The following is a 22,184-nucleotide window of genomic DNA, read 5'->3' as shown; positions in this document are numbered from 1 at the left end:
TCAATTAAAATTCGCCTGACCTCGAAAACAATTGTGTAAAAACAATTTCAATCGAGTCTCACTGACAATAAGATAAAAGAAAATGACCAAAAGAAGTGCTCACTGTTTTTCAGTATATGCAGAAAATGTTCAATCTTAAAAAATACCTCGATTATAGCATTGCACATGTATGGCCAACACATTCGTCACGCAAAAATGTCTATAAATACAAGCTACAGACTGTCGTAACCAAGACGAAATAAATAATGATAATTTTACCTATCTAGAATCTAGAATCCTCACCACGAAATCCTATCCTAATCGTATTATCACTTTTACTCTTCCTTCGACCGTTCTTCGTCAATATATACAAAAAAAAAAAAAAAGATGAAGATCATCCGACATTAACAATCTTCTAGAAGACAGTCTCCAAGATACTTTTACCATAAAAATAACCTTCAGAAGTCTCACTGCAATCCTTCTTCGCTACAGGATCACTATGAACCACCAGTCAAGTCTCTTCGAGGCAACATTCACACTTTCATCGCTGCATATTTTCGTCAGTCATCAACTAGAATGATCTTGTCGTGAAAAAGTCCTTCCAAAGAGGATGGAGAATATTCAATAAATTCCCAGAAGTTTCACCGGTTTCACATGGTTTCACGTAATGTTGTCTTTAGCCTACTCCAAAAGAGTTACCCAGCCTGATGACAGAATTGAGCTTGAAGATGGTTGGGCGTTGTTGGGGTGAGTGGTGTCAAAGGGGTGAGTGGTGTCATGGGGCTGCCTGGACTTTCACTTCCGGCGCTGCCACCCTGGTAGCCACCCAAGTAGGCGCCCACCATGCTAACCCCTGACGAGTACAGGTCCCCTGGGTGGTGCTGCATCGGGGGTGAATGGTGCACTGAACAATCCAAACGAGGAAATCATTTATTAAGTCCTTGTAGAAAATCCTCATTGAGTGACTGGCACTTTTGCTTCATCCCCCAAGAGATTTCTACAAAACTATATGTATATCAGCTCTTGCCGAAGTGTTCAATAAAACTGAACATCCTCTAAAGTGTTCAACATTAGTCTATTAGGTATTTAAAATATCTTTGCTACAGTTAGGTCTCTTAAACTTTATCATTTTTGTTAATCCTCTGTTGCTTTTTCCAACCTGTCTAGCTATTTTGTCCATCTTTAGTTACCTTATCGCTTGAAAATGAATTTTGATTAGCATCCTTTAGGGAACGAATGAGGGTGAACAAAAATGAATAACATTTTTACTGTAATGACCAGACCGCGGATTTTTCAAAATAAAAATTGTCTGCATTAATACCAAGAGATACGTAAACGTTTATTTATTTTCTTATTAATTGGAAACAGTTGAAAATAATACGAATGCTTGTACTGTTTTGCGTTTGATCTACTCATTGTTATCACAGATGCATAAAATCCGCAGTCTAGCAACTATGAAAATCAGCATAAAGATCCACAGTCTATCGATCAAAGACTCGAGCCACTCACTCTGCGTCTTGATCTTCCCACTGTGCTTTTTCTGCCTGGCCCGGGAGTTCTGGAACCAGACTTGCGTGACCCTTTTGCTCAATCCCGTCACGTGAGCTATCCTCTCGAGGTCCTGGCCGTCAGGGTTGCTGTCCAGCTGGAAATTCGCTTGCAGAACAGAAAGCTGTTCCTCGGTGAAGGTCGTCCTAACCCTTTTCGTCTTGCTGCCCTTGCCACCGTGTTCAGAGTCGCAGTCCTCCGAGGACGAGGTATTGTTACCTTCGACCACATCGAGATAGTGAGCCTTGCAGAGCAGCCTAGCGTCTAAAAGGGCGAATTGCTCCCCCGTAGACAGTTGTCGGGAACAGGCATCGCAAGCGAAACAGGCCAAATGATAAACCCTTTCCCTTGCCCTTCTCACCCAGTCGCCGGCTCCAACACTGCGCCCACATTTCGCGCACTTTGCTCCGAAGGTCCTGCAATTAGAAAATAGACCATTGATCGATTGTTGTGGATCTGCGGGATTCTTATTACTACACTGCGGATCTTTATGCGAAATAAAAATGTCTTATATTAGTTGCAGGAAACCACAGTTAGAAGTAAATGAATTTGTTCGGTTAATAATTGTAATAAATCGTAAGGAATATTACGATTCTTACGGTTCTTTAATTCTTCTAACATCGTCACTGTTTTTCTACCCTGAAACAGTTGGCACCAGGAACGTTGAACTCTTCTGTCGAAAGGATAGTTTTTGACAGTATGTCTGGTATAATTGGTTGTTATCGGATCTCGGTTTCCGTCTGAAATTAGCGGACGTATTCCGCTAAGGTTTCTCTCTCTCTCTCTCTCTCTCTCTCTCTCTCTCTCTCTCTCTCGATCGATCGATCGATCGAGAGGCTGGCTAGAGAGGCCGGAGAGGGACAAGGGGCTATTTTGGTCGGGGCTGCAGGTTCATTCAGGACCTCCGTGCACGAGAATCCGATGGCCCTGTCCTCATTAACATACTACTCCGCCACTCGATGTCCCTCGGAGTGGAGGGCGTCAGAAGCGCGAGGCTCCACGGTTTCAGGATCGGGGCGTCCTCTCTTTCTCGCGATACGACCGGCAGATTACGTCGAGATTATCTCGACATCTCAGTCCCGCGGCTTCCCCTCGCCCTACAAATGATTCGAACCCTTTGAGCATAGACCGACGAACACCAGGAAACGGGCGACACGCCCTAGAGTCTCTCTCGGACCTGAATATATGAGCGACGAGTTGCTGCTAATTAGTGGCTGCGTCATTGGACACCGTCGATTAACGGGCTCGATGAAAAATGGCGAGCCGGAGCCTCTGGAATTGAATCTTTGCACGGATCTGCGCAGAACCTGTCGTCTAGCTTATCGTGATGAAAGTGTGGATCTCCGAGTGCAAGTCCCTTGGGCATGAGTTTAGTGCACACATTTGGGAGTGAGGATCGCTTTAAATGTTGATAATGTTCGTGTAAAAGGTCGTTTAATATTTGTATGAATTCAGACAATTTAATAAAGCGTAGCTTTTGTGCAATTTTAGGGAAGAACGTCATTTCTATCGAGTTGTGCGAAGCTTTTATCGTTTAGACGATATTGTAAAAATACATATAAGTTAGCATCCTCATTTGGGTGAAGAGAATTTTATGTGTTCGTTTGAATGTTTACAGTAGAATTGTAAAATCCACTGGAATAGATGAAAAGATTGCGAAAGTACAAATTGAATTACGAAGAATCTCTATGCTACTCGAAGTCAGGAAATGTCTAAAGCGGTTTTTATTTTTGCTTCGAAAAAACCTAAAAAGGAAAAGAAGAATACGTAGGGGGTGAAAGGGAAGAATGCTCGATCGACCAAAGGTTTATTGTATGGAAAAATATGGTAAGCTACGGAAGGATTAGTCTGACAACGAATCGTATAGTCATCGTCGCATCGATTATATTTTCGGGCATTATTGGTTATGGTGATCATGCACAGGGCACGCCTAGAAGCACACAGTCCCCTCAGACATCGAGTTGCATTTCTAAATTTCTTTGTTGCCTTTCTGACATTTGGCCCTTCGAGAAATCAACCGTACACGATTATTATAAATCATTTTTAATTCTGAAACATTGTTACATGATTAGAGACATTGCTGAATAAAAATATATACTTGTTTCAGTAGACTACCAACAAAACATTCTTGACAAAATCTATTCATTTTCACACCCTTAACATTCACATCAGCTAAATCATTTATAATTACTAGACTACGAAATCCTACGTGTATTTTACTGTACAAACGAGTAAACATAAAACACTGGGGTAATTACTAGCATTGTCTCATAACCAAACCCTAATGCTATACATTAATTATAATGAACATTATGAACGCCATTCCAAGCCTACATCTGTGTAGTATACCCAATCCACAAATTTCAAAGATAATTAAATTCTCTCCGAAGATCGCGAAGTTCCACTTTCAAATTTATTCACAATTAAAATATGTCAAACTCCTCCGACCCTTATGAATCGTAAGTTAAGCCCCAGAGGGCGGGGCTGGGGTCCATTTTGACCCAATGTTGCACACTCTTCGTCAAACGTTAATCGAATCTTGAATATTCACGTAACAAGAGGCTTAATCTCGATTCTAAAGATGTTCAAAAATGCCAAAAAAGAAAACAATAAATAAATGATTGAAAAGATCCACCTACAGCTACCATGAAATCCTGAAGCCAACGTCTCCAATATTAATTAACTCATAAAACCCATCGAATACTCTCCAAAGGGGTGCGCAACAAGAACACATACCGAAACTCTTTAAAAAACGAAAGCCAATACGCAAAGAATCGAAGAGGCCCACCCATGACAACCATGAAATTCTGAAACCAACAACTTGACAAGTACTGATTAGCACATTCGGCCCGCGAAGAAGTCTCCGAGGGGGTACGAATAAGAAAACAAGCTTAAACTCCATAAAATTCGAACAGTTTTATTGAAACTGCTTGGAGACCAGTCTCCGGACATCTTATGGTCTCCCGTAACCAGGAAAGTAACCAGCAATAGTTGACACGTCCGTTGGATAGAGGAGACGAGAAGAAGAAGAAGAAGGTCTCGGTTGTCGGGCGAGGTGCGATTAGCATAAATAGTGGCGCCACCCCTATCCTCCTCGCGCGTTTACGTCGGATGATCGAAAGAGAGGAGAGAAGCAAACAGTCCAGAAGCCCCGTGTAACCAGCCAAGGAGGATGGTGAAACTGGTATTGGGTATCTATAAATCTTCAGGGCCGTACATCGGCTACCAAACGACCCCGCCCTAATTTATTCATTTGTTCTTCCACATAGGCGGGCCCTATAAGTCAACGGGGGATTAAGTCAGGCGCTATCCGACCTCACCACGACGGAATTCATGGTCCCCCGTATTCGATTCTCGCGCTCCGCAGGCAGATCACGATCGCGATCTTCGATATCGTCTCGAGATACCACTCGGGGTTAAATAAATTACTACGTTCGGTGAGTTTTACCGGTGAATTATTGGTTTCGACGGGTGCATCGTGGAATGGACTAGAAACACCTTCGATCCTCCGGTCCTTCGATTTTTAAAACTTTAACTGCGCCAATCGTTTATTAGCTATACGATCGACGTAGTTTCCCCGAAGCTTGCCACAGTAAACATTCTTAAAAGTAAATTCAGAGCGACGTACTTTTCTGTAAATCATTTCTATAATTGACAGCATGGTTTCTCGATAACAATTCTAAAAATCTAGAACGATGCAATTGTTTCCAAGATCGAACACATAGTTTGCCCAAACTTCGTCGCACTAAAAAAAAAAATGATAAAAATTGAATCTAGAGAGTAACGAAGAGCTGAGGAATATACACCAACGTTTGTTCCGTTCCGTGCAAGCTTCTCCGCATTCTATTCGTGGGCGCAGTGGCCTAAATAAAATCCTACAATTTCTATGACACTTCCATGAGATTTCTGTGCATTTTTAATACTTGGTATGCAGATGTCTTTTCGAGGAAATCAATTTTCCATAATCCTCCAATTTTTGTCGTTTCCGAATCTCTACCACCCTCGACAGTTAATTGCATATCATAAACGTGTATCTGTAAAGAGCCTGGGCCGAAACGGTAACCAACCAGTGCAAATTTCGCTAAAATTCTGTCCGCTATTCGAGTCACGTGGTCGTCACGTGGGTGCGTTAGTGGTTCGCCAGTGGGTGATTAATGTCTTCGATGTAGTCTCCTCGGTTTTCTACCTTCTCCTCCTCCTCCTCCTCCTCCTCCTCCTCCTCCTCCTCCTCCTCCTCCTCCTCCTTCTTCTTCTTCTTCTTCTTCTTCTTCTTCTTCTTCTTCGTCGTCATCTTCCTCTTCTGCTTCTTCTTCTTCATCTTTGGACCTCACGTACAGACCAAGCTATTCACGTCACCGAGCATATACGTGTACCACGCATGCTAGCCTGCGAGTCACGTTGTGACGTTGAAGGCAGCACCGATGCCGACCACGAATAAAGGACATCTCAACTGACTTTTTCTCCCTTCAAAAACCAAAAAAAGAACACCGTGTTTTGCCCAATCCTCGGCCATGAAACACTTTTGTAACGGAGCTTTCGGCCCAGCAAAGTCCCCGATGAAACTCTGCTCTGATACGCTATTGTCGCGAGCTGCCCTCAAATGTTAACACCTCGTGTACTGCCAGGTACGTCAAGCGATCCTGCCAGATAACGGACAGTCAAACCATTCTTCGTCAACTCTTGATTTTTTAATGAATTGTTTAATTACGCGAGCAATTTCGCTCAGAACCGAACATCTTGAGTACTCGACATCTTGAGCAATCTCATCCAATATCATTCTCTTCTTTACCTAATCCTTCAGACTATTATTTCCAAATGACAAAAGCTGATCGACACTTTCACTGGCAAATCAACAATCTCAAAAACAGCATAAAATCAAAGTAATCAATAAGTTTTTTAATTCATTGAATGGATTCAAAATTAAAGTTAATATGTATGACACCCTCTTTCCTCGTTCAAGTGCTCTCTTCATCATCTTGCATCTTCCAGATTGTAACCAATTTTACATTCAATATACAGTGATTTCTCTATACATGTCGCCAAGGCTTGGATGATAAACGTCGCGGAATTATCCCCAGTAAACATAACATGGCATGTCTCCTGTATCTCCTTAGGACGATACACGACGCTGGCAAGACCCGTGTTGTTCACATAAATCGAGAGTTCACTGTACACTGAATATATTATCGCAAGAGTTCACTTTTGGATCTGCACAAATGATTTCCTCTCCTAGCTCGTTCCAGTAGCTAATGTCTTAAAAGAAAATTACGTTCCCTACAATTCGATAATATAAAACGTAGATCGATAAACAAGGAGACACGAACAAGACAGAGAATCAATGAAAAATCTAATCCCTCCAGAATTTAGCTCTTCGTTTACCGAACAAGTTGCAGTGTAAGAAACGATTTTCATCGAGTCCGAGCGTCGAGCGAAGATCTCAAATAAAATGCGCTCGGTGCAGATAAGATAAAATAAAATGGAGGAACAGGTGTGTAGATACGTACGTACGAAGAGGACTCTACTATTTTTCGTGGCAGAAATGATTTCAGCAACTTTCATCGGTCCCAATTAAAGAACATTGGAGCTCTCGGGCGAGCAAGCAGGAAGCACACGGCGCGGCGCGCCGCGGCGAGCAGAAAAAGTTGAAACCTCGCGGCTGATTATTCTCGAAGCGTATTCAGGAAATCGTCGGGATCATTTCGGGCTTTAGAGGGGAGGGATGGGAAGAGGGGGTGTCGTCGGAGATCACCCCCAGCGATTGGGATGATCGGGTCCTTTTTACGGAAGGCGTAGGCATTCGCATTTAAGTGCCATTAAGGCAGAAACGATAAGGTCGTGATTAAGGCGGCGGCCGTTTCGCTGTCGCGGTTCTTTCGGCCATACTGAATTAAGAGAACCGGAATTCCGACGACTACGGTCTCCGAAGAGAGACCCGCTAATAGAGCGATTTCTGGTCCAGCTTCGATTTCTTTTCCTTCGGCTCGTTTTTTACTCCGGTCGAGAGACGACGACGACGACGACGACGACGACAACGACGACACACGCGGGGGAAACGACCGTAGGGGGCCGAAAAAGAAGGGAATAGGACGGTGAAGGGGGTGAGACGCCCGGAGAATAGCGTCGGCGAATATTTATTAATTTAAAAGACACCCGCGTCCTCTGCCCGGTTGAAAAGCACCGACGATCTTTCTCGTGCGAGGGTGGCCGAAAGAGAGAAAATCACAGCTGGCCCCGAGAGAGAGAGAGAGAGAGAGAGAGAGAGAGAGAGAGAGAGAGAGAGAGAGAGCTGGCTTACGAGGCAAATTCCTTCGTTCCTCGGGAACACTGACTGTCTTTTTACTCGTGACTCGGCACCCACATGCTTCGCGCGTGTGTGCTGATGTAGGTATAGTTCTGGTTCCTGATCGGAAACCACCAACATTTGCGGAATCGCTTTGTAATCGTTTAACTTGCAATCGAACGAGACCCTTTTAGACGAGACCGACGAAATGTCCGATGATACTTAGGCTTCAAATGATACAGACAATTTATGTATTTACACAATTATCCGCCCCCTGTTCTTGGATAACTCCTTGCCACTAGGTTAGCATGCTTCTTTAACCCCTATGCCGATACTCAAAATTTTATACGATCTACTATACTGCATCTTCGTGAAAAATATAAAAATTGTTGGCAGTAAGAAACAGTAATCATGACCTTCCGTTTCTTCTTTAACAACCTTAGGAATTTTGAGACAATATATCGACGTTCTTAAATTTTTTAAATCTTTCCATTAGTTTCAATTGCGCTAACTCGTCTTTGCCATAAATCCATAAAATCCGCGGTCTAGTTATAAACTTGTAAGAGCTAATCTTTTTATGCAATTTTTGTAAGTCGATTTTTAACGAGTAGAGTCATTTCTCTGTATATGTCGCCAAAGCCAGGATGATAAACGTCGCGGAATTATCCCCACTACCGCGGGCCATACTCCGTGAGGGGCCACGAAGCTCGAGAGTCCTCGGACGTCGAGAAGCGTAACATAACACGGCTCGGGTATGTCTCCTGGACGATACGGGTCGCTGGCAAGACCCGTGTTATTCAGATATATCGAGAATTCACTGTACTCTACGAATTTTTAAGAATTTGTAAGAAACAGGAACCACATTCTTTCAGTCTTTAATAATATCGATAAGTTAAATAAAGATAATATATTCGAGATTCCAGATATTTGCAAGAGACTTTAATGGCGAATATGGTAACATCGATGATAACATTAATTTACAGATCCTCGAAAAATACAATTATCTGCATACTTTTGACAGACTGCGTATGCATTCAGAATGCATTTCCACCCTCTAAAAATTCATAGGAGGTTCTAAATCTTCAAAGTACGTGTCACAAGCTGCAAAGTCGATCATTATCACCGAACATGCGCACCCTGAACCTGCCTTTTCGAAAACAGATCGTGACAGTGTACCGAAGTGGCGATAAAGGGTCGCATCGTGTAAAGTCGAGATCCAATTGATTAAATCTGTCAAGAACGACAGTTGTTCCGGAATCCGGGAGCAACACGATGGTTTATCGATGGATCGAATAATGCTCTGTCTCGTGGAGACACCCCACTGGCCACGAGAGCACGGTCCAGCGTTAAGAGGATGTTCCTGCCGGCTACCATCGGTGCTCCTGGAAAGAACCATCATTTGTTCGACTTATGGGACCGATCTCGCGGGATACGCTGACACCAGCATAACCGATATCTCGGACACCCTGTCGAGCAGCCGGTTACAAAGATTCCACGAACAGCTCCCGAGGGATCGATTCCGGGCGAGGTATCGTTTCGGATTAAATGCTCGTGACTCGCCGAAATCCTCTTTCCCCTTTCCCTGAGCCACAACTGTCCGAAAGTGTCATAGGTCATCGTCGTCAGTCTATTATAGCTACCTATGAAATCCACTTAAACTAGAGCTAGTTGAAATTGATGGGATTTTGTCTTTTGAAATCGCTTCTTTCGGAAGAATCAATTTTCAAAATAGTGGACTCGGCGGAACGAGATTTAATTCCAGCTTCCATCCTGATGTTGAAAAAATCAAAAGATTCTCATTAGTAGTTTTTCATCAACAGTCTAGTACTGCTACCTTCAACAGCTCTTTGAAAATGACGTATTGATGTTGCATGGCGTTTTAGGGGCATACACCCTCATGGGAATGTGGATGATACATCAAACTAGATTCTGACTTAAACTCCAGTGTTCTTTACGGCTAATAAATAATAATTGTTGAAACGACGTACTGTGGTTCAGATCGAGGAATTAGCTGTTCACAAAGATTTTAGCATTGTTTCAAGACTTCAAGCCATAGCAAAGGAGGTCATTCGATTCGTCTTGACGTCAATTATAACATTATTAAGTAAAAAATATGTAGCGACAATTAAAAAATCAAGGTGCCATTAATTTTTTATTTAGAAAAAAAAAAATGTATTTTAATGTTTTACATTGAACTTTATAGGAGAGTAATTAAGTACTGATTAATTTTCGTTTGAAAAATTTTCTTTTCAGAGTACCGGAAATGCCCGAATTCCGTCTTCGCGGGTGTATTTCTTATAAAAAGACACAACATTTTTCCATGTACACCATGTTCGTATCTGCAGTAGTTTCCAAGATATTCGTGGAAAACTGCGATGTCCCTATTGCTCGCTATTATTACTTCGATCATGTTCCTCAAGAAAAGTTTCCTTTTCAACGGCGATTTCGATTTTGTCTATAACAATTTCTCGGTGTTCAGGATCGGGCTCCGTTGCTTTGAAGCGTTGACAAGAAATGAAATGGAGTCGAGGATCGTGAAGGAAAATTTTCCAGTATTTTGCCCGTTCGGAGGGTGAGTTTTTGCATCGTAGAAAAATCACGGTCCCGGTGCCATAAACTCTCATTAAGATCAGAACCGTCGAGCGTCCGTCTTCGTTACCCGAGGTGTTTCGTGGGACCCGACTGCTGGGAGGCTCCGCAAATAGAAACGCGTTGTACTTACAAGGCGTAGTCGTGCCTGCAGTAAAGCCTCATCCCCCGGAGGAAGCATGAGTGCTGGTCGTGCAGAGGCCTCGCACAGGCGCAACACTTGAGACACCTGGAATGCCAGGTACGACCCCCTACGCAGAGGACGGTGCGCTCGCGAACGCTTTCCCCGCAACCACCGCAGTCCATCTCCATGGTATCGTGGGCATCGTTGTTCACGATGGCCGCGCCGCCACCCTTCTTGATGCTCGGCACGTTGTTGTTGTTCGTCGTGTTGTTGTTGTTGTTCGAACAAAGGATGCTGTCCGGGCACTCGGTGTCCGCCTCGATCTCCGTCTGCAACAAATCGGCCCCGAAATATTGTCAATTTTATCTATCTTCCGTAGCAATCCCTATACTGTCCATGACAAAATGATGAAATGAAATTTTCAGAAAGTTACTCTTGTAACGTTAATTCGATTGATCCTTGATCTGCTAGTCGAAGGAATTCTTTTAACCGACTGGCTGTCCTTTAGCACCCCCCATACGACAAAATTCGAATTTAATAAGAGAGGATCTTGTAACATTACAATTGTATTACAATTCGTAATACAATTTATAGTAAATTCATTAAAAGAATGAATATTATGGTATATTATATTCGACTCTAGAGAATTTTTAAAGGAAGCAACATATTTTTGTTTGGCTCCTGTATCTGACAACCGATGCCAGATCATTTTTCTTTTGTATAAAAATCCGCAATCCAGTAACGAGAGAGGGTTAAGAAAGTTCGAGTAAAGGATGAAATAATAGGAAATTGCAACAGAAAATAATTTCGTTGGAAACACCGGTGGTGTTTTTCGCGGACGAAAGGAGTATCGTCGATCGATTGGCAAAGTAAATGGCAGAGGTCCGTTTCCAGGTGTGTAGTACGAATGCCCTGGCTGCGGGCTCCAAATCTCAATTAATACTCGGCAAAGTGAAATAATAAACGAGCGGTAGGCCGCCGGCTGATAAATGACGCCGCTCTGGGCATGATCCCTCTCTCTCTCTCTCGGTCCCCGGATGGGGCTGGCCCGCAACACGTCTACGATTCGCATACGATTCGCATCATTACACACACGTCGTGTATCACTGTGCGTTGCACGCGATTCCGCGGCACCGGGCGGCTCCGGTGGGCGCAAATTTGCTCATTGTACCGGGGAGATTTAAGTGAAATAGCGAAAATGCGTGGGCGGTGTAAATTCGAGTCGTCTAATTTACGGGGCAATCTCGAGACCCTGCCCCTTTTCGATACCTCGCAATGTTTCTTATTCGTTTTATAGAGCTCCATTGATTGTACTGTCCATTGTTGGTCATTGGTTCCCCCAAGCGATAATAATAGCTCTTAAAATTCATAAAAATTGAAAATACTACTCTGTCTAGACTGTCAGCTGATCGAAAGGGAATCTGAGACTGTTCTATTCAATTTCGTTACAAAATCATTCCAACCACTGTGCAATCAATCAAATATTTAAAAGGCTTTAAAACAATTTCCTAACACTGTAGAAAATAGATATATTTTTCTATTGAAAATCGCCGTAAGCGATAACATTTGGTAGTAAATGTCGTTCAGTAGATAGCCTAAGTTATGTTTCAGTAATTTTTATTCCGATTTCCCAGCTGGTTTATTTTAATTTGCCAGAGAAATTGATCACACCGATGCAATAAATTCGATGGCTGGTTGTATCAATTTCCTAAAAGCGAAAAATTGATGACGTTCGAAACGCAGAGGAGATTTACAAACTCGCCGCGATTAACGAATTAATTGACACATAGGAAACATTACGGGTTCCCGTTTAATTAATTAGACTTGCAAAAGCCGATCGAGAGGGACCTCTCTCCGCCAACCATAAACCGGAAAGAGGCTCTTATAAGCTTGTCCCGTGTAAACCTACGTATGCCTACGTCCAGAAAATTTACTACGCACTATATATTAATTTATATTGGTATAATATTTGACAAGATTTATCGCTCGCGGCAGAGATAGGGCTATTAAATCCAGAGGAATTGTTAATGATTCTATGCTACAGAACGTAGGCGAAGTTTCAGGAAGGGTCTTCGGCTTAATATGTTTGCCTTGGGCCACCTCTTCTGCCGTGGTTTCGTCTTCGGATTATAAAACAAAGACTTACTGTTTCTGCTTCAATGTAAAAATTATCTCCTTATTATTTCCACAAGCAAATCCCAATAAAAATTACACGGTATCACCTCCGATGATATTTTATCAGGCAATTTGCAACTAGGATACTTTTCAGAATAAATTTCCTAAATTATCTGTTCGCTTCTCAATGCATTAACATTTTGCTTTTAATTTAAATTCAACTATGAAGCAGAAGATTTTCGACAAATTTAATTGACACTAGGCACTGTATAAAATACCAAACAGAAGAGGAACATGATTGAACTGGATACTATAAATAAATTACAATTTTTCGAAACGAAGTGCATCAGCAGGAATTTCATTTCTGTCAAATAGAAATGAAAATTTCGAGCAGCAGGTGTTAATATTTTCACAGAATGTTAAACGAACAAGCAAAAAAGAGGATGACGATTACACCTCATTCATGATCCAACATACTGTTCATTACGAATGAATCATTAGTCGAGAAACGTTCAGGATAAACCCGCCTTAGGGTTCGCGATTAATTGACAATCGACAACGACATTCGTTTGCTTTTTTCAGGCAAAGTGTCCGCCACCGAAGGTGGGAGAGAAAGTCATTGTGAGTGCGTAGAGATAAACGAAAGGATAACGCTTATCTGATATGTATGCAATTTTTTCTTATCGCCGTCTTAGCACACGTGTGTCCGTATACACAGTCGCACGTGCACACGTGTACGCCGGGACCCGAGTCAATGATATTAATTGGTACACGAGTAACGCACAAAGGTTATTGTTCATCCTAGCGTGCAATCAATGAGTTAATTACGGTACGTTCCTCGATTTAATACGTGTCCGCGTGTTTACCTCCTTCGTCCACCTTGCGTGCTGTCACGTAGCAGAGATATTTTATAACTGCAGAGAATACAGGAATTTTTTCTTCAGTAACTCAATGTTTTCCGTTCGAGATTATTCGTTAAATTAAAATTGTATAAAAATAGAATTTTGTTGTTTTTAATACTTTATTGTTTATTGGATAATAATTCGTAATTTTTACTCTACATTTGAATTTTAATCATTGGTAGAAGCATGTTATTGTAGCACGAGGAAGGCAATTATTTGAATGTTTCATTAGAGAATTACTTATGGTACGATCAAGCATTTTTATTTGGGAAAATTGTTTAAACAAATGACTAAATCGTGATATAATCCTGCAGACTAGGATCAGAGGTAGTTCAGCAAAAAAATTCAGCCAATAAGAAAAAGTGGTTTTTCTTTTAATAAAATCCTAAAGGCTGTAGTGACTCTAGTCGGTCTGGAGACTTCAACACATGGGTAAGCGGCATCTTTACGAACCGAATACTACATACAATGCATGTACATACATTATAGGCGCCGCGTACGAGCCCAACTACGCAAGTATCGCTCAATAATTGAAACTAGTATCTGAACATTGAAGACTTGCAAACTGGCGTTGTTTTATAATAGTTTTACAATTTTATATTAAAATATCACACGTTAAAATATAAAGGCAGACGTCCCTAATATAAATAGTAAACCTACTCGATGGTGTCTACACTGTTAAATGTTTGCCAATATTTTTTATAAATGAATATGTTATCTATAAACAGTACAAAATTTGTAATATTAATTTTTTGCACGAACTGCGTGATTATTTGGTATTGCTGAAAACAAATTTTTGCGGCTCGAAATTTCCGGTTCACTCCGTGTATTTTCAATTTCGAACGTCACCCCCGACGAACTTTCATCTTCATCGACGACGCACCGTCGGATTTGCATACGAAGCGCCGAAAGAGACTCTTCGAACCCGCGAGCGAAGAAACGTCGAAAGAAAAGGCTCGTTGCATAACAGACACCTCAAGAAAGACAACATCGACGACAGCCAATTTCGAAGACGGCTACAGCTACATCGTCTCGTCCTCCTCTCTCTCTCTCTCTCTCTCTCTCTCTCTCTCTTTGTCTCTCTATCCCTCTCTCCATCTATCTCTCTCTCTCTCTCTCTCTCTCTCTTTCTCTCCGTCTTCCTCTCCTCTCTCGTTGCGACTTCTCTCGCCGCGCTCGTCGGGCACCGGTAATCATTTCATGCATAGCTGGACGGTCACTGATTTATGATCTGCCGAAGGCGAAGTTGAACTCCCCACCTGTGATTTATACCTTCTGGCATTTCGATCTTCCTGAGGAAACTGAGCCGTGTTCCTTTTCGACCCGTCGATTAGCGCTCTGTCGCGACACCGCCGCCATTTTGACGCGATTATTACAATGTGTACTCTGACAACTACCTGGGGACCCTATCGTATTCATAATTAGAAAGTACCCGTTCATTTAGGGGTTGAAAACGAATAGAAAAGCTACTTTAACGAGATTAGCCTGTTGTTTACGAATTGAAATGATGTCGGGTGGGCTTAGGTGACATGATACTGACGCCATTTTTCTTTTTTTTTTTTTTGAGATTATAAGCTTCAGGAACTACACCTTTACCCTATCATTCTCGAAATGAATTGATAAAGAGGGTAAAAAGTGGTTGAAGAGATTAGAACATACTTGCGATCCCCCTTTCGGTTTTTGAACCATTTTGCTTCACTATATACAAATTAAAATTCTTTATACAAGGAAATATTGTAATCCATTGTCCCCACAATAAGCAAACAATCAAGCTAACAAAGTGTCTCAAGCGATTAAAAGACCTCCTTTATGGCTTGCAGACGAGTTTGCTCTGTGATTCAAAAATTTACACAAGGAAATATTGTAACCTTAGGGTCCTTTTAACTATTTTGTACAACTTTAGAATTATAGTAATCTCAATGCTCTTTACTATTTTATGTTGTTTTAGACTAGTTCGAAGCTCCAGCTCACACAATGCACAAAATTTCGAACCCAAAGTCCACGTTTAATTTTGCCGGTCAGTCACTGGCGGTAACAAATTAATTAACGCACTGGCGTGCTTCAGGGAGAACGTAATGCAACGCGAGAGACGTATGCAACGCATTCAGAATCGACTAAGTGATACGATATCGCGGCCGACGTTTGAAATTCATGAAAGTTACTGGCACTTCATTGTAACGCTCAGCAACATTCGCTCGTAAATTGCTATTATCGCGTAGTAAATATTACAGCGACGAAAACACAGCATAACACGCCTATCAAATCGCGATTCATTAACGCCATTGTTTGCGAGCGATAAATTTTCCGTTCCTCGTCGGATTGATTCGCCAAACGACCCTTGGCATGCGACGCATGTTACCGTACTATGTTCCCGTGGTAGTGTCTCTTCCAGTCTTCGTTGGTTTGGATCCGTGCGACAAAGTGTCGCATCGTGTGTGACAATGTATGACGGTGTACGACATCGTCCTATTGTTTTAGTCGGTCCGTACAAGACGCGTTTTCCGAGGTGAAAACGAGAGTCAACGACTGGGATAGTGCTTTCTAATTGTTGCGCAACAGGACAACTGCGAAACTAAACGAAAAGTGACTATCGTGACCATGGGATTTACAACGGTGTCCCTGGTTTATGATCCGACGAAGACCAGAAACACGGAGTCCAAGGGGTACTTTACAACCGACCGAAACCCTGTTTTGTTCCGAATTGACCTAAGAGAACGCTGGAAGTGGCGAAACGAAACCAAACTGAAACTAACAGCAACATTCGAGACCAAAAAATAATTTCTTGACAGAGGAAAAAACACCCCTCCTTTGCTATTTTAACAAATATTTTTACGTGCATTTCATAAATTATCCGCAGAGGAAGTTGCGAATTATTTTCCATCGATTTTTCTGACGGATAAAATATTTTTCTATCGGCCCCAGTGAACCGATGCTTAATTCAATCATTTTTACTACATTCTAAGACCTCCAGTTTTTATTATTATTATTTCCTCTTCGTTTTGAAAACGATCCTACGTGGAACACTATCACTCGCAGTTACAAGACCTGTAGTTTCCTGTACAGGTCATCAAGTTTCTAATAATAATTGCGTAGCTCTGAAGATAAAAGTAGCTTACCTTTCATCGATCCTACAATGAAGCAAGAGCAGAACAATTATTGTTCTATGATTTTCAAAGCGACCTCACATTTAATCGACTTGTTTCAATCGCATTATAAGTCTTCCGATCCCTGGCTCGAACCACAAACGTCCTCGAATTGTTGTTAAGAATCCTGTAGGTATCGCGATGAATAGAGCCTCGTCGACTTCCCAGCGAAAGAAGAATAAACTTTTGCATTCTACCGTATCGTCTGCAATATTGTTTGCAAAACGTGATCGATAGCTGTCGGTCCGTCGGATTGAATATCCATCGTGCAGTCGGTGCTGATGGGACTCGAATTTCCATTTCACCGGCCCGAAGAATTTTTCAATTCGTCTGGAGGCGAGTCGTAGGTGGACGCGATCGCCGTAGAATGCAATCAGCGGGTAGTTAAGAAGAATAATAGGAGTCATTTTTTATTCGTCAACACTTCGGGGGGACGGAGATGAGCTGACAAAGTGAGAAATGCAACGGGTGAAGAGGTCAAACGGCCCTCACTACCGACTACCGGACACCGATGCTGCTCGGATACATTCGATTCGTCAGTTGGCCAACCGGACAAGCGTTTAATGGCACGAGCGAGTACCATTCCGCGTGATTTATCGACCTTACACGTTTCACCGGGTATCGTAAACAATTTTTCGTTCGTGCAACATCGATTGCAACCCATTTGCTCGATCAACGATACCCGAACACTCGCGGAATATCACGAATTCGATCTCTGCACCGTTTCTTTCTAAAGTTGATTTTAACAAAGTGTTCCGATAGAAATCAATTTTATACGGTAATTTCAATATCGATAGACTGGCTATTTTTGTTCGTGTGCGATTATTTGCGAAGCTGCTACATGATTTTTAATTATACGTCGAAATGGACTGAAAGTACCTTCATCTTTTATTCTTTTAGTGTTCGGTGACTGAAGTTCTACAAGTAACTGCGTGCATAGACTAGGTGTGTTCAATAATGTAATTTTTCATTTTCATGTCTTCAATTTTTCACATTATGAGAAATATGAGCCACTGAATCGATCTAATTAATTTTTATTTAATCGCTCCACTTTCTACGGAATTTCGAGCAATTTTACAAGTCTTACAAACAGCACAACAGCACAGGTTCAGGCTTAAGATAGTACTTAACGAATGTATGTATTTTCCTAATTGAGGCACCGACATGAACATCAAAAAGCTTCAAAATCTTCGATCGAATCCAACGCCTAGCACCAGACATTTCTACAAACAAAAATGACTCAATCTCAAAATCGATCACCCCAAGAAACAGAACGAAATCGTCTCGATGCTCTAAAATCTTTATCCAAGCCCTAATCCAAACAACTCACCAAATATCCACAATACAATTTCACAATGATATACTCCAAAAAAGAAAAATGAACTCGATCGATGTACACAGACATCGTTGCCTGATTCGTCCGCTGAAACCATCACTCCAAATTTCCAAGGCTTCCAACGAATCCCAACGTTCGCCGCAAACGCCTCTCCGAACAACAATCATACAGCATCGTTCAAATCACTCCAACATAAATGCAAATTTCGAGTTTTCACTTTGAATGTAAAATGATACATCCACGATGAAAGGTGTAAAGATTGTTTTCATCTGCGTTCCATCGAAAGAGATTATTGCACCAAGTAGGATCAGTTTCGATGAATTAATGTCGAGTGACAGTGACGAGTCTAGTCGAAACAACTGGTCGGTGTTCATTTGCAATGTTGCACATGTTCGAGAATCAATGAATGGAATGCAATCATCGAAGAAGTATAAATACACCGGTTCGCGGCCTTCGCTTTCACCCTCATTCGCAACAACCTAAAGAAGTGTGAATTTTCCTGAACAATGACTCACCTTCATGTCGTCGGCGGTGGGTCACGAGTCACGACCTGACCATCCTGCGATCCATGATCGATCGACGCAACGGAAAGTCCAAGAGTCCAGAGAGATCAACGAACAGAGTATAGAACAAAGAGTGGTCTGGCAACAAAAGTCACAGCACGGAAACCTCGTCGAAACCGATCGCGCGTCTCACCGATCGAGTCATGGGCGGAAAACCGTTTGGCTCGAGGATCGAAAAGGATCGAGCAGTAGCAGGGGTGCCCTGTCCAGATCCGTGGCCCGGGGAAGACTGGCATTCTCGATCCTGCCCCTTCCACGCTGAAATCGCTTGGACCACGCGCGAACCCAGACCAGCTTGTTCCTTGCAGGATTCGAACAGTGTGCACACCCACCGACAGCTTCGATCCGCGTTTGTACACGCCCCGAGGAACCATGTGTGGGTTCCCGTGTCCCTGTGTCTGTTCCGCGGGACAACGGAGGGGAGTCCTGGTCCGTGACTTGACTCGATTCGATCCTTCACCGAAGAGCGAGAGCGGTTTTGGGGAACGGGGAGCACTGAAATGGACAACAGGCTCCGCCTACTTGCCACGCCCACAGACGGAACTCGTTCACCCGAGGCGAGGGTGGGGGAAATCACGCTCGAGCGGATCAAACTCGAATGGAATTTCCGCGCGGATCTGAACACGACCTTCTTCTTCGCCGCCGTACTTTTCTTCTTCTTGCGCTTGCTCTTCCTATTTCTATCTACTCTGTGGCGAGTAGAATATTACATACTCTTCGGTTATACGAAACGATACTTCTATGTACGTATGTATGTATGTATACTTAAACGATGTCTTGGGATTTTGGTGGATGTTTTTGCGGTTCTCGGTGGCTTTATTCCGTTTTCTTGGAGTTGATTTTTATGGGCTTTGGATGAATTTAGATTTGAGTTTCCTGATATTTTTTAAGTTAATTTTGTTGGCGTTGCAGTACTATTCTTAGCGAGTTCTTCATTTTGCCCATTTTTTGAATTCTGTTTCGAATATAGATCGAATTAAAATAAAAACTTTTTTTTAATAAAATCCTCGTATCTATGCCATTTTACCATTGTTCCGTATCGTTGCAGTTGCTTACATTTTCTTTAACAAAGACACCGTCGGTCTTGCATCTTTCAGTGCAGAAGTCGAAGTCCTCTTCAACCTTTGTATCGATGAAGCTTGAAACAAAATTTACTGCAATAATCATTCGCATCCGACTAGAGATAACAGGCTTCTTCGTCGAAATCATTTTCAGTTACGATACTTAATCGATATTTTGAGCGTGCGTCGATCAGTGAAACTGACGGCTAACGACGCAATCTACGATAAAAGATACTGTTTTCCTTCGATTCGACTCTGAATGAGAAATCAAAACGCATTCGTGATTGAAAGTGGCGCTGGTCACGTATCGATAATACACAAATCGTGGGCTGCGTGACGACAGCGATTGAATTGCGCCAGCAGAGAACAACAATGTTTCTTCCTTTCACGGAAAATGTTTTTATTCGGACGAATCATAAAGGTAAACAAACAGTAATTAATCAGGAGACATCCAAGTTGGGATCAATTGCGTTATCTTCACAATTTTGTATTACTGAATGAACTGAAAAATGTTTCGCAACGTTGAACGCTGTCTTTCGTAACTTTAAATAATTTCCTTTACGAATGACAAACGTACTGCATACTGGACGAAGTGTCCACATTAAAATATTTCAATCTTAATATACATTCTATTAAAAAAGAGAAATTTGTTAATACATTTGAGCGAATACATAGGCTTTGTATTCAAAGTTTGATTTTACGGGTACGTTTTGTGATCAAAATAAATATACTGTACAACATTAGACACTAGATAGGATTAGTAAATTAACTATACGCTTGCGAAAGCTAGATCTTTTCAACAACTGTTTTCAATAGTCAGATTCTTCTGCTTCTAATCTCGTTGGTTGATCTTCTATCGTTTTTCGAAGGCAACACGCATCAGTCGCGGTTTAGCGCAGGGAAACTCCAGTAGCAAACTCATAAGAGACACCATAAGGAATCCCCAGCAGACCAACAAGTTGCCAAATAGTCCCACGCATCCCGATCCAGTCGAATTTCCATGGGATTGGCTCCGTTTTCCCTTGGCCAGCGTTCGATTCTGCCTCCCCCATCGCATAATTCAAGAAACACAGGATTTCTCGGATGGGTGCACATGCGCGGCCCGTTTTTCGACTAGGGGTGGCAATAAAGGATCCCTCTTCGAGTGGCTTGGGAAGCCCGAAAACCCGTTTGACAGTTTCCCTGGGCCTCGGGAACGAAAAATTCATATTCATCCTGGTCGTGGGCGTATACGGGCCGCGCCGGCGGCTCTGTGTGGATCTACGCACACAGAGACACGTATACACGCGTGTACGAGAGGCTGCTTCGATAGAGAGAGATACGGCCGAAAGAGGGATAGCAGTGATAAAAGGCGTTAGTCCATTCCCGGATGATTTATGCGTCGGCGAAGCAGAAATACAAACAGGTGCTCGAACCCCCTCGAGAACCCAAACTCATCGAAAATAAAAAGGAAGCGACGGAATATAAAATATATGTCCACGCGTAAATATGCTGGAAAGGGGATAGTCACTGTCTAGGGGCACACCGTGACTGAACGGTCAACCGAGGAACACTTTCTGACCTTGCGCCTTAACCGGGGAGCCAATCGATCGGGACGATCGCCTCGAATCTCCTCGAAACTTCCTTTACCTTGCTTTACAAACATTCCAACAAGAAAACGTCGACTGGGAAAATATTCGGCAAGTTTAGCCACTTAATTTTAGCACGTGATGGCTTTTACTGTATCGAGGATTGACAAGGTGGCGGGACAATACGCTGGATTTCCTAGCAACTCTCTCTCTCTCTCTCTCTCTCTCTCTCTCTCTCTCTCTCTCTCTCTCTCTCTCTCTCTCTCTCTCTCTTCATTCTACTTCTTAACATCAAAATACTAATTTGATTTGTTAAAAAATAATTTAGTCGCTTGCTGACAGTCTAGTACGACGATTGATGCTCGAAGATAAATTTACCACCATCTACTATCCGAGAAAAAATTATACTAAAGTCCAATTGGTTCATAAAGAGTGAAAAGTGAATACAAAGAAGATATAGATAAATGAAGAAAATATTGTTTCGCACAAACCGCTGTTAATATCAATTATTTTACAATCTCCGTACAGCGCAAGGGGTGGAGATTTTGGATTTTGAAGGATTCTTGAGCGTTCTGCGATTTCTTTCGGTAAACAGAGTTTGGCTAAAAAACAAAAAAATAGAATTTTGATGGAGACAGGAGAATGGAAGGCAACAATGGGAAACTTTCCACCCGATTTCCATTTTATTGAAATTTCCCAGTCATCCTAAACAGTCCTTGTTTTCGAGAGCTCCCAGCGTCGAACGACGCAGCCCGAGTCCACTGATTCTCGTTTGAATATGAAACGCGTTGAAACACATCTGCATACAGTTTCGCCGCAGGTGCTCCAGCTTTCCTTTTCCGCTCTGAATCGCACTTCACACTCGAGGAAACTTCTATCGCCAAACGGGATGCAAGGGTTTTGTCGATGTCGAGCTTGCCGCGCGGTTTCTCCGGGGAAGAAACGGTTCTTTTTCACAGGGAGACGTAACCTGTAT

At 42.3% G+C, this 22,184-nt stretch overlaps 1 protein-coding gene across 1 annotated transcript; it reads right to left on the bottom strand.

The window, feature by feature from the left end:
* Positions 1 to 659: 659 nt before the first annotated feature.
* Positions 660 to 10,815, bottom strand: LOC143354958 (LIM/homeobox protein Awh). Its single transcript, XM_076789350.1, has 3 exons — positions 10,530 to 10,815; positions 1,489 to 1,943; positions 660 to 883 (listed from the first exon to the last, which is right to left on the bottom strand). Exons 1-3 carry the CDS (start codon positions 10,706 to 10,708, stop codon positions 675 to 677), a joined length of 843 nt encoding a protein of 280 aa, XP_076645465.1. The 5' UTR covers positions 10,709 to 10,815; the 3' UTR covers positions 660 to 674.
* Between the last annotated feature and the right edge of the window lie 11,369 nt (positions 10,816 to 22,184).

This window comes from Halictus rubicundus, chromosome 6 (assembly GCF_050948215.1).
Source record: "Halictus rubicundus isolate RS-2024b chromosome 6, iyHalRubi1_principal, whole genome shotgun sequence".
Classification (NCBI taxonomy): domain Eukaryota; kingdom Metazoa; phylum Arthropoda; class Insecta; order Hymenoptera; family Halictidae; genus Halictus; species Halictus rubicundus.
This window is presented reverse-complemented; position numbering and strand designations above follow the sequence as displayed.

Excerpts from the sequence above, each read along its gene's own strand:
- LOC143354958 (XM_076789350.1), bottom strand. The coding sequence starts at position 10,708 with ATGGAGATGGACTGCGGTGGTTGCGGGGAAAGCGTTCGCGAGCGCACC. Across the intron at positions 1,944-10,529 it reads TGCAGGCACGACTACGCCTT|GACCTTCGGAGCAAAGTGCG; the intron begins GTAAGTACAACG and ends TTCTAATTGCAG. Across the intron at positions 884-1,488 it reads TGGGAAGATCAAGACGCAGA|TGCACCATTCACCCCCGATG; the intron begins GTGAGTGGCTCG and ends TGGATTGTTCAG.